At 47.1% G+C, this 12,493-nt stretch overlaps 1 protein-coding gene across 1 annotated transcript; it reads right to left on the bottom strand.

Moving 5' to 3' along the window:
- Positions 1 to 575: 575 nt before the first annotated feature.
- Positions 576 to 9,598, bottom strand: LOC142922891 (uncharacterized). Its single transcript, XM_076063830.1, has 3 exons — positions 9,583 to 9,598; positions 9,371 to 9,529; positions 576 to 3,172 (listed from the first exon to the last, which is right to left on the bottom strand). Exons 1-3 carry the CDS (start codon positions 9,596 to 9,598, stop codon positions 1,698 to 1,700), a joined length of 1,650 nt encoding a protein of 549 aa, XP_075919945.1. The 3' UTR covers positions 576 to 1,697.
- Positions 9,599 to 12,493: the final 2,895 nt, after the last annotated feature.

Here is a 12,493-nt window from a genome sequence, read left to right as displayed (position 1 = left end):
ATGGTACAATGGTGAGCACACAGGACTTGTAATCAATACAGAGGTACTATGTACAGGGGCGGCAAGCAGCTAAAAAATGGTGCACGTTTATTATAAATACGACATTCTCAAATGGTTTCGAAATTAAGTGTCTTATCAGCAGAATCGTGCAGAGTTTCTGCCGAACATACACAGCATTAGTTCCTAAAACACTTTGGCAGAGTTGGTGTCACTGCCCCGGAAAGGAACATTAATGGTGATTTTGTGGAAAGTCAGGTGAAATGGGTGGTTGGTCAGACTGACCAGCACCCTGTGCTGTGTGGATCGCTCGTGGTTCTGGCCACCAATCACCAAGCAAATTTGTTGCAGAGACTTCCACGTGTAGAGTGACTTCAGTTGTGTGCAACCGAGTTGCGCAACTGCTTGCACCGGCTGTGGCCGTGTGCGGAAAGCTAACTCGGGTCAAACCTGGGTTTCGAAGCGCGGTGTAGCGTTAACCATGACACTACCGCTCCCCACAATCACACACACGCGAAGATCGACACCAAATACGTGCTCTGTTGCACCGCACAGCAACTCACACGCACACTGCAGTGTCCAATAACAACACAAATGTATTAATCCTGACAACCACCTGCTCTGCCACTCAAAACAATGTCCATCACATGGCCATCAACGCGACACATATAGTTCATCACGGTCACCCGACCAGCAGGAGTCACGTGTGTGAGCAGTCCGTGAATGTCGCCGGGCTATGGTGATGCAGTGGTGTGGGTTGGACAAGGGGCGGATGATGATGTCTATCGTGGAAATCTGTGGAGCGGCACGGAACAAAAGTGGGACGGGTGGCCCAGTGTGGAGCAGGAGCCGCTCGGCTGGGACGAAGGTGGGGAGGAATCCACTGATCCGGTGGAGGCGTGGGGAGGAGGGCGGGACGCCGCGTGAAGCGCGACTCGTGGGAGTGGTGCCAGGCAGAAGGGGCACCTGGGACTCCGTACGCGGGACCCCGGCCGTTGCACCTGGGCTGGGGGGGGATCCACTGCCCTGCAGGTGGAGCGAGGCGGGGGGGAAGGTGCTCTCGGTCTGGGTGGTTGGGACGAATCAATGCGGATGGAGTTGAGGATTCGAGAGGAGGTTTGCGGAGGCGGGGAGGAAGGCGGCTGTTGCGGGACTTGCGGTAACGCTGCCGTGAAGAACAGGGAGCAAAAGACTCGTGTGCCGGGCCCGGTCTGGTATCACGGTGGCGTGGAGGAACCCAGGGCTCTGGTGGAGGTGGAGGCAGGTGGAAAGCAGGGAGCTCCCAATCCTGGGGGTTAGCTTGATTACTCATGGGTGGAGGTGATGGTGCGAGTGGCGGTGGTGGCGATAGTGGCAGTGGAAGCGATGGCAGAAGTGGAGGTTGAGGCAATGGCAGGAGTGAAGGTGGAGTCGATGTCAGCAGTGGGGGTAGAGTTGATATCAGTGGTGGAGGCAATGGCCTGAGTAGAGATGGAGGCGATGGCAGCAGTGGAGTTGAGGATTCGAGAGGAGGTTTGCGGAGGCGGGGAGGAAGGCGGCTGTTGCGGGACTTGCGGTAACGCTGCCGTGAAGAACAGGGAGCAAAAGACTCGTGTGCCGGGCCCGGTCTGGTATCACGGTGGGGTGGAGGAGCCCAGGGCTCTGGTGGAGGTGGAGGCAGGTGGAAAGCAGGGAGCTCCGAATCCTGGGGGTTAGCTTGATTACTTATGGGTGGAGGTGATGGTGCGAGTGGCGGTGGTGGCGATAGTGGCAGTGGAGGCGATGGCAGAAGTGAAGGTTGAGGCAATGGCAGGAGTAAAGGTGGAGTCGATGTCAGCAGTGGGGGTAGAGTTGATATCAGTGGTGGAGGCAATGGCCTGAGTAGAGATGGAGGCGATGGCAGCAGTGGAGCCGATGGCCCGATTGGAGGTGTAGGCGATGGCAGCAGTGGGGGCGATGTCCTGAGTAGAGATGGAGGCGATGGCCTGAGTAGAGGTAGAGGCGATGGCCTGAGTAGAGGTGGAGACGATGGCATGAGTAGAGGTGGAGACGATGGCATAAGTAGAGGTGGAGGCGATGGCCTGAGCAGAGGTGGAGGCGATGGCCTGAGTAGAGATGGAGGCGATGGCCTGAGTAGAGGTGGAGGCGATGGCCTGAGTAGAGATGGAGGCGATGGCCTGAGTAGAGGTAGAGGCGATGGGCTGAGTAGAGGTGAAGGCGATGGCCTGAGTTGAGGTGGAGACGATGGCCCGAGTGGAGATGGAGGCGATTGCCTGAGTGGAGATGGAGACGATGGCCTGAGTAGAGATGGAGGCGATGGCCTGAGTAGAGGTAGAGGCGATGGCCTGAGTAGAGGTGGAGGCGATGGCCTGAGTAGAGGTGGAGGCGATGGCCTGAGTAGAGGTGGAGGCGATGGCCCGAGTGGAGGTGGAGGCGATGGCCTGAGTAGAGGTGGAGGCGATGGCCCGAGTGGAGGTGGAGAAGATGGCCCGAGTGGAGGTGGCGGCGATGGCCCGAGTGGAGGTGGAGGCGATGGAAGCAGTGGAGGTGGAGTTGATATCAGTGGGGGAGGCGATGGCCTGAGTAGAGATGGAGACGATGGCCTGAGTGGAGGTGGAGGCGATGGCCTGAGTAGAGGTGGAGGCGATGGCCTGAGTAGAGGTGGAGGCGATGGCCCGAGTGGAGGTGGAGGCGATGGCCCGAGTGGAGGTGGAGGCGATGGCCCGAGTGGAGGTGGAGGCGATGGCCCGAGTGGAGGTGGAGGCAATGGCCCGAGTGGAGGTGGAGGCGATGTAAGCAGTGGAGGTGGAGTTGATATCAGTGGGGGAGGTGATGGCCTGAGTAGAGATGGAGGCGATGGCCTGAGTGGAGGTGGAGGCGATGGCAGCGGGGGAGGCGATGGCAGCGGTGGAGGCGATGGCCCGAGTAGAGATGGAGGCAATGGCCCGAGTGGAGGTGGAGGCGATGGCCCCAGTGGGAGCGATGGCCTGAGTGGAGCTGGATTCTTCAGGTGAGGAGCGCAGCTCTGCTTGGTGCCGGGGTTGCTTCCCCTCCCCTGCGCCCGCCGCTTTCGTCTCCGTGCCGCGGCCATATGAGCCCGGGGACTCGGTGCTCGGCCGAGACCTCCACCTTTCTTTCTCTGCAGCGCCCGGGAAATCTTCCTCCTTCCGGTCCTCATCCTCATTCTCATCGCTCTCTGCAAAAGTTACGAAAAACATCAACTGCGTCATTAGCTGAATCTCCCTGCTCCGTGTCTGTGAGTGCGTTGTGACCCTGGGGACAGACTTGCGAGTTTGTTTTTTACGTTTTTGAGCCAGGAGGCCAGGATTGGGAAAAACTTGGGCCACTTTTCATCCAGGCAACTGGAGAGCAGCACAGACTAAGTCTTACTTACCAAACATTTAAACTAACAACAGCATACTCTTTGGTTTCTTTCGGTAAAGTCACGTAGATAGAAAAATAACTAATAAAGTGAAACCTTGGATTGCGAGCATAATTCCTTCTGGAAACGTGCTCTTAATCCAAAGCACTCGTATATCAAAGCGAATTTCCCCCATAAGAAATAATGGAAACTCAGATGATTCGTTCCACAAACCAAAAATACCGTATTCATATAATTTTTTTTTAATACAAAATACCTTTTTATATTTTTATTATTTAATATAAAGTAATCAAATTTATTAATTACATTTAATCGTGGCTGGTGTGAGGGAGACGAGATAGAGGATGGTTATTGTGTAGGACGACTTTCACTTGCAGTACAGTTACTAAAGAACAGTCACTACACATGGACACAAAATAAAAAAATGCTTTACACACACACACGTATTCACAACACTACAGTACTGTAGTAAAAAGTAAACACGTAGTCACAACACTATAGTACTGTAGTAAACAGTATACACGTGGTCACAACACTATAGTACTATAGTAAACAAGATAAGTTCGCACGGATGTTGACTATACGAGTGAGGCACACCGACTGAGACCGAGCATGGGAGACGATTACCCACAATCCCGCAGTATACACGTGGTCACAACACTATAGTACTGTAGTAAACAATATACACGTGGTCACAACACTATAGTACTATAGTAAACAGTATACACGTGGTCACAACACTATAGTACTGTAGTAAACAGTACACACGTGGTCACAACACTATAGTACTGTAGTAAACAGTATACACGTGGTCACAACACTATAGTACGATAGCAAATACAGTATACACGTGGTCACAACACTACAGTACTATAGTAAACAGTATACACGTGGTCACAACACTGTAGTACTGTGGTAAACAGTACACACGTGGTCACAACACTATAGTACTGTAGTAAACAGTATACACGTGGTCACAACACTATAGTACTGTAGTAAACAGTATACACGTGGTCACACCACTATAGTACTGTAGTAAACAGTATACACGTGGTCACAACACTATAGTACAATAGTAAACAGTATACACGTGGTGACAACACTATAGTACTGTAGTAAACAGTATAGACGTGGTCACAACACTATAGTACTGTAGTAAACAGTATACACGTGGTCACAACACTATAGTACTGTAGTAAACAGTATACACGTGGTCACACTATAGTAATATAGTAAACAGTATACACGTGGTCACAACACTATAGTACTGTAGTAAACAGTATACACGTGGTCACAACACTATAGTACTGTAGTAAACAGTATACACGTGGTCACAACACTATAGTACTATAGTAAACAGTACACACGTGGTCACAACACTATAGAACTATAGTAAACAGTACACACTAGGTCACAACACTATAGTACTGTAGTAAACAGTATACACGTGGTCACAACACTATAGTACTATAGTAAACCGTATATACGTGGTCACAACACTATAGTACTATAGTAAACAGTATACACGTGGTCACAACACTATAGTACTGTAGTAAACAGTATACACGTGGTCCCAATACTATAGTACTATAGTAAACAGTATACACGTGGTCACAACACTATAGTACTGTGGTAAACAGTACACACGTGGTCACAACACTATAGTACTGTAGTAAACAGTATGCACGTGGTCACACCACTATAGTACTGTAGTAAACAGTATACACGTGGTCACAACACTATAGTGCTATAGTAAACAGTATGCACGTGGTCACACCACTATAGTACTGTAGTAAACAGTATACACGTGGTCACAACACTATAGTACTGTAGTAAACAGTATACACGTGGTCCCAATACTATAGTACTATAGTAAACAGTATACACGTGGTCACAACACTATAGTACTGTGGTAAACAGTATACACGTGGTCACAACACTATAGTACTGTAGTAAACAGTATGCACGTGGTCACACCACTATAGTACTGTAGTAAACAGTATACACGTGGTCACAACACTATAGTGCTATAGTAAACAGTATACACGTGGTCACAACACCATAGTACTATAGTAAACAGTATACACGTGGTCACAACACTACAGTACTGTAGTAAACAATATACACGTGGTCACAACACTATAGTATTATAGAAAACAGTATACACGTGGTCACAACACTATAGTACTGTAGTAAACAGTATACACGTGGTCACAACACTATAGTACTATAGTAAACAGTATACACGTGGTCACAACACTATAGTACTGTAGTAAACAGTATAGACGTGGTCACAACACTATAGTACTGTAGTAAACAGTATACACGTGGTCGCAACACTATAGTACTGTAGTATACAGTATACACGTGGTCACACTATAGTACTATAGTAAACAGTATACACGTGGTCACAACATTATAGTACTGTAGTAAACAGTATACACGTGGTCACAACACTATAGTACTGTAGTAAACATTACACACGTGGTCACAACACTATAGTAATGTAGTAAACATTACACACGTGGTCACAACACTATAGTACTGTAGTAAACAGTGTACACGTGGTCACACCACTATAGTACTATAGTAAACAGTACACACGTGGTCACACCACTATAGTACTGTAGTAAACGGTATACATGTGGTCACAACACTATAGTACTATAGTAAACAGTATACACGTGGTCACAACACTATAGTACTATAGTAAACAGTATACACGTGGTCACAACACTATAGTACTATAGTAAACAGTATACACGTGGTCACAACACTATAGTACTGTAGTAAACAGTATACACGTGGTCACAACACTATAGTACTATAGTAAACAGTATACACGTGGTCACACCACTATAGTACTGTAGTAAACAGTATACACGTGGTCACAACACTATAGTGCTATAGTAAACAGTATACACGTGGTCACAACACCATAGTACTATAGTAAACAGTATACACGTGGTCACAACACTATAGTACTGTAGTAAACAATATACACGTGGTTACAACACTATAGTACTATAGTAAACAGTATACACGTGGTCACAACACTATAGTACTGTAGTAAACAGTATGCACGTGGTCACAACACAATAGTACTATAGTTAACAGTATACACGTGGTCACAACACTATAGTACTGTAGTAAACAGTATAGACGTGGTCACAACACTATAGTACTGTAGTAAACAGTATACACGTGGTCACACCACTATAGTACTGTAGTAAACAGTATACACGTGGTCACAATATAGTACTATAGTAAACATTATACACGTGGTCACAACACTATAGTACTGTAGTAAACAGTATACACATGGTCACAACACTATAGTACTGTAGTAAACATTACACACGTGGTCACAACACTATAGTACTGTAGTAAACATTACACACGTGGTCACAACACTATAGTACTGTAGTAAACAGTGTACACGTGGTCACAACACTATAGTACTATAGTAAACAGTACACACGTGGTCACACCACTACAGTACTGTAGTAAACAGTATACACGTGGTCACAACACTATAGTACTATAGTAAACAGTATACACGTGGTCACAACACTATAGTACTATAGTAAATAGTATACACGTGGTCACAACACTATAGTACTATAGTAAACAGTATACACGTGGCCACAACACTATAGTACTATAGTAAACAGTATACACGTGGTCCCAACACTATAGTACTATAGTAAACAGTATACACGTGGTCACAACACTATAGTACTGTAGTAAACAGTATACACGTGGTCCCAACACTATAGTACAATAGTAAACAGTATACACGTGGTCACAACACTACAGTACTATAGTAAACAGTATACACGTGGTCACAACACTATAGTACTGTAGTAAACAGTATACACGTGGTCACAACACTATAGTACTATAGTAAACAGTATACACGTGGTCACAACACTATAGTACTGTAGTAAACAGTATACACGTGGTCGCAACACTATAGTACTATAGTAAACAGTATACACATGGTCACAACACTATAGTACTGTAGTATACAGTATATACGTGGTCCCAACACTATAGTACTATAGTAAACAGTATACACGTGGTCACAACACTATAGTACTGTAGTAAACAGTATACACGTGGTCCCAACACTATAGTACTATAGTAAACAGTATACACGTGGTCACAACACTACAGTACTATAGTAAACAGTATGCACGTGGTCACAACACTATAGTACTGTAGTAAACAGTATAGACGTGGTCACAACACTATAGTACTATAGTAAACAGTATACACGTGGTCCCAACACTATAGTACTATAGTAAACAGTATACACGTGGTCACAACACTATAGTACTGTAGTAGACAGTATACACGTGGTCCCAACACTATAGTACTATAGTAAACAGTATGCACGTGGTCAAAACACTATAGTACTATAGTAAACAGTATACACGTGGTCACAACACTATAGTACTATAGTAAACAGTATACACGTGGTCACAACACCATAGTACTGTAGTAAACAGTATACACGTGGTCACAACACAAGCAATCGTCTTCAGGTGAAATAATACAGCAGGCGGACTGCTGAGACAGGAAGAAATGTAGCGAGAGAGCTACTGCAACCAAAGGTTACACTATATACTTTTGTGGTGGGATTTGCAAGTAAATGTAAGATCGCAGAGCAAGCATACCCCGGCTAATCCCTCGGCTACTCCGAGGGGGAGTGGGAGCGGAGGGGCTGCCGTAACGGGCGAGATAGTGGGGGTGAAATTTACAGAGGGTACAAGCTGATAGAAAGAAGATCAAACTCAGCAAACTTAGAAATGTAATGCAACTCATTGAGTCGGCCAACACAACAAATAATACTTTGCCTGGTTGATCACCGTCCTTCTCTGCTTGTGTGTCTCCCTGTTGTGGGGAGCGGTGGTGCAGCTGTTAGCGCTAAGCTGCGCTATGAACCTGGCGACCCGGGTTCGATTCCCGCTCACGGCCAACACCAGTGACGATTATCTGAACCGGTCCCGGGCCTCCCCTAGGTCGACTCAGCCTCAAATGAGTACCTGGTGCGGTGTGTAAACATCGCCACTAGGGAGACAAAGGCGGTCGGGCGTGGTGCTGGCCACCCACCCCCTCGTGTACTGTTCCGGCCTTCACAGGTGCTCGCTAACAGCACTTGCCCCTACAGTCTGTTCAGGCTATACGGGGGATCTTTGTGTCTCCCTGTCTGTGTTTGGTCTCTCTCTCTCAAATTTAGTTTCACCTGATGACGACTGCTTGGGTTGCAATCGAAACGTCGTATTCTATTTTTTTTATTTTTTCTACCTGACTTTACCGAAAGACCATTGAGTAACAACAGTGTTTTTAAGAATCACAGCTAAGAGACAAACAACATTATATTTTCTATTAAACATAACATTTTAATAACATGTAAAAAAATACTTTAAATCTCATCACTGCTCCTCATACTCAATCCGTGATCAGTGCCGGATTATCCTCGGAACAAAATAATCATTAGCTGGGGGCCCCGCACTTTCAAGGGCCCCGTGCTAAATGATCTCACGCTATAAATCCCGGTTCAGTGATTCTGTACTTGCTCTATTACTATAGTAAAATTACAATTACTTTACAATGCAAGTTAAAAACTTCGTGTTTTATAATTGTGTTTTTTATTTATTCTGGGCACCTTTATAATATAAGCTACAGGACCCGCACGAGCTTAATCCGGCACTGTCCGGGATACTGTTCCAGTGCCCAACCAGGCTGTTGAAGACACCGTGAGTGGAGTTGAGGGGGATCGGTGGAGGTGTGAAGGCGGCGAGTGATGCCGACGGGCTGCGAGGGGGTCATCCGAGAGGGTGCCCAGTGGGGAGATGAAGCAATGAAATCGCTCCACGTGCAGGTGCTGGGTGGATTACTGCACAGCGGCATCGTGGGAGGTGGCGACGGGTCGTGTTGGTCTCTACCCACTAGTGGATTGACCATGGCTGATGGTGGTGATGATGATGGATGTTGCTCACTCACTTGGCGACGTATGAAACGCCAGAGATGCACGGCGATGTGCAGGGTGTTCAGCAGCACGGTGGAGCTGATGGCCTCCTTGCAGCCGCTGTACAGTTGATCCACAGCGTGGAGCAGAGCAGGGAGCGCGCTGTCCACTATGGCCTGGCAGCTGCTGCTCAGCTCACCCATAGCCTGCAGGAGGGCAGGGAGCACGCTGTCCACAATGTCCTCACTGTGGCTACTGAACATCGGTCCCCAGGTGGCGACCCCTGCTGGTGGAGAGACGTTCTTCATGAGTCCGGAGTAGTTGATCGTGGTGGTGGTGGTGTTGGAGCCGTTAATGTCCGAACCCCCACGCCGAGATCCTCCGAGGAGCTCCACCATCGGCTGCGTGAGCAGCAGAACCAAAGTGAGGACAGCCGTGAAGATCGCCATGGTGGTGGTGGTGGCGAAGTTCTCTGAAGAACTCGAAGTGGAGGAGCAGCGTGGGGCGAGGTGGTTGCCTCTCCAGGAGCCGACTCCACTCTGACCTCTGCCGTGACGTCACCGGGCCATGACGTCACCGTGACGTCAGAGGTTTCCACGGCTTTTACGTCATTATAGCATTAGGAACGTGGCTGTGCAATGGAACATCAACACGTGATGCACTACAACACTGTATTGTTTATAGAATTGTAATACAATACTAATTATTCACATCTGAGACACGAGTGACGCTCTAGATTCTGTGCGGATGGAGGAAGCCCCTGGGAGCAGCTGCGTCATTCTGGACGCTTCTATCTGCCCCTGGCATCTGCTCGTAGCTACTGCCAGGGCTATAAAAGCAGCTCCTGTAGCTGCACTGGCAGAACATCGGCAGAGGAGGGAGCAACGCTCACAGCTGAAGCGAGCCTCACTGTGAAGCACATCAACAAGCATGGCCCTGAGTGTTTACTTCTCTGCGATGCACGTGATGGAGAGGAGCGTCTGGCCAGGCTGGCCGGTCTGGAACCCCCGCGGTGAAAGTCTCTTCCAGCAGCTGCAGCGACACATGAGGAGCGAGATCGAGAGGATGGAGAGAATCTTCCGTGGAGTCGATCAGCTCAGCAGCCACACGCGGGCTCCGGGCAGCCTCGGAGACGCACTGCTGCAGCAGCCGGCCGTGAGCAGTGGGTTCCAGATTGAAGATCCACAGGAGCAGGGAGGCGGGTTTGTCGCGTCCCTGGACGTGCAGGACTTCTCCCCACAGGACCTGGCCGTGAAGGTGTCTGGAGACAAGCTGGTGGTGGCCGGACGGCGCGAGGTGAAGAGCGGAGAAGTCAGCAGCGGCAGCTACAGCCACAGCTGCCAGGAGTTCCACAGGGAGACGCAGCTGCCCAGGGACGTGGACCCGCAGAGCGTGAGCTGCTGCTTGACTGAAGACGGGAAGCTGAAGTTCAAGGCTCAGCGCCGCGCCCTCCCTGCAGCGGCCGAGAGGGTGGTGGTCATTGAGCAGCCAGCGACAGCGACTCCTGGCACGGCCTCTCAGTCCACTGGCACCACTCACGCGTAGAGTGGCGCCTGGAGCATCCATTCCAGCAACCTGCTTTATTGATGTTTCAATTGTATGGATATTTAGATAAATCAGTTTCTTCTATCCACGCTATGTTCAGTAATATTTACGTGTTTCAGCGTTCACATTCAACTTCATTGGATTAAGTGTATCGCTGTAAAGGATTGTGAAATCGTATCGCTTCGTTTTAATTTGCCATTACACGTTCATATATTGCAATAAGATAATGATGAATGTTATCTTCAATTATTTTTCATCATTACACATGACTATTTTGCACAGTCTAATTTTCGAACTACTATAATACTATAGTGTTTGTGTGAATGGTAAATGATGTTTTTTTTTGTAATAAAATGCCTTTCAATTTCCTGCAACAGTTGCAACTGTTCTTTTTTCTACATTGTGTTTGTTTCATCGTTACTGTGGATCAGAGTTCTGGACACAGAATTCCCCAAAACTAAGACAACCGGTAACGCGGCCTCATTGCTCCCTGTCCGTGACAACTCCGAAGGTGCCAGGCTCACGCCGTCGGCCCTGCCGAGTCACTCCGCACTCAGAATTTGGGATTGGCTTGCAATTGTCTATGATCAATCTTACCACTTCACATTTCACTTGTATCATCCTTCAATTGGTAGTAAATCCTTCGCTAAGGAATTGGTCCTCAAATCGTGGGGTCAAGCGTACCACAGAAAAATTAGTTGCCGTTTAATGTTTGCGACACAGAGAATGTAAATAGTTACATGACAACATCGCTGCTGTAGCAGTGTAAGTCACGCTGCTATTAAAATATTCTATGTCTCGAGTTTCCTGGCTGGCTGCTGGCTGTGCTTCTCTCCACCCCAACAATAACTCCGTTGTTAGTGGGTGCAGGAGACAATAGGGACACCAACAAGGTGGGAATTACCAGAACAGAATTTGAAGACTGACACGGCTAATTTAAAATTGCACTTTCAATGTATGCGCCAATTAACGTCATTCTTTTTGAAAAAATAACTTGTTCTATCCTAGAGATTTAGAAACTAAACCTTAGGACATTAAACTAGTACAATTAAAATGTACGATTAATTGTAAAGTTAGCAAAATAAATAAATGATCTAAATCATATACTATATTCTTGGTTCTTTTGGTAAAGTCACGTAGAAGGGAAACAATAAAATAATAAAGATATAAAACAATAAAATTCTCACAAGTCAAAATTCATATACTGTTGATTTATTCTCTCCATCTCCGCAGTTGACACTGCCGGTTGTGTTCCCTCCTTAGCTCCCATTCCCACGTTAGTCTCGACCACCGGCCTTCATCACTTCAAGTTGCGTGTCCTGCCTCACCCCACCATTCTAAACTAAAATTACGTCCTTAATTTGCATATGATGTCCAATTGACGTGTCCGTCTTCCAGTATCAGTGTAATTCTTAGGATGTGCATCATCTCTACGCTTCCTTGTGCATTTCTAAACATTGGTTCTATTTTCCGTTTGTGATGCATCTGTTTGAAAAAAAACGTTCTGCCTAAGGCATATGGCTCAGTTACGTTTCATTTCGATTTAAAGCTTTCGTGATTCCAAGGATTAATATTCTTTGGTTCTTTCGGTAAAGTCACGTAGAATGAGAATA

The sequence above is a fragment of the Petromyzon marinus genome, unplaced genomic scaffold (genome assembly GCF_048934315.1).
Source record: "Petromyzon marinus isolate PM22_M1 ecotype Great Lakes invasive population unplaced genomic scaffold, UKy_Petmar_22M1.pri1.0 PM_Scaffold_2, whole genome shotgun sequence".
Lineage (NCBI taxonomy): Eukaryota > Metazoa > Chordata > Hyperoartia > Petromyzontiformes > Petromyzontidae > Petromyzon > Petromyzon marinus.
The sequence above is the reverse complement of the archived record's forward strand: the minus strand, read 5'-3'. Positions and strand labels throughout refer to the sequence as shown.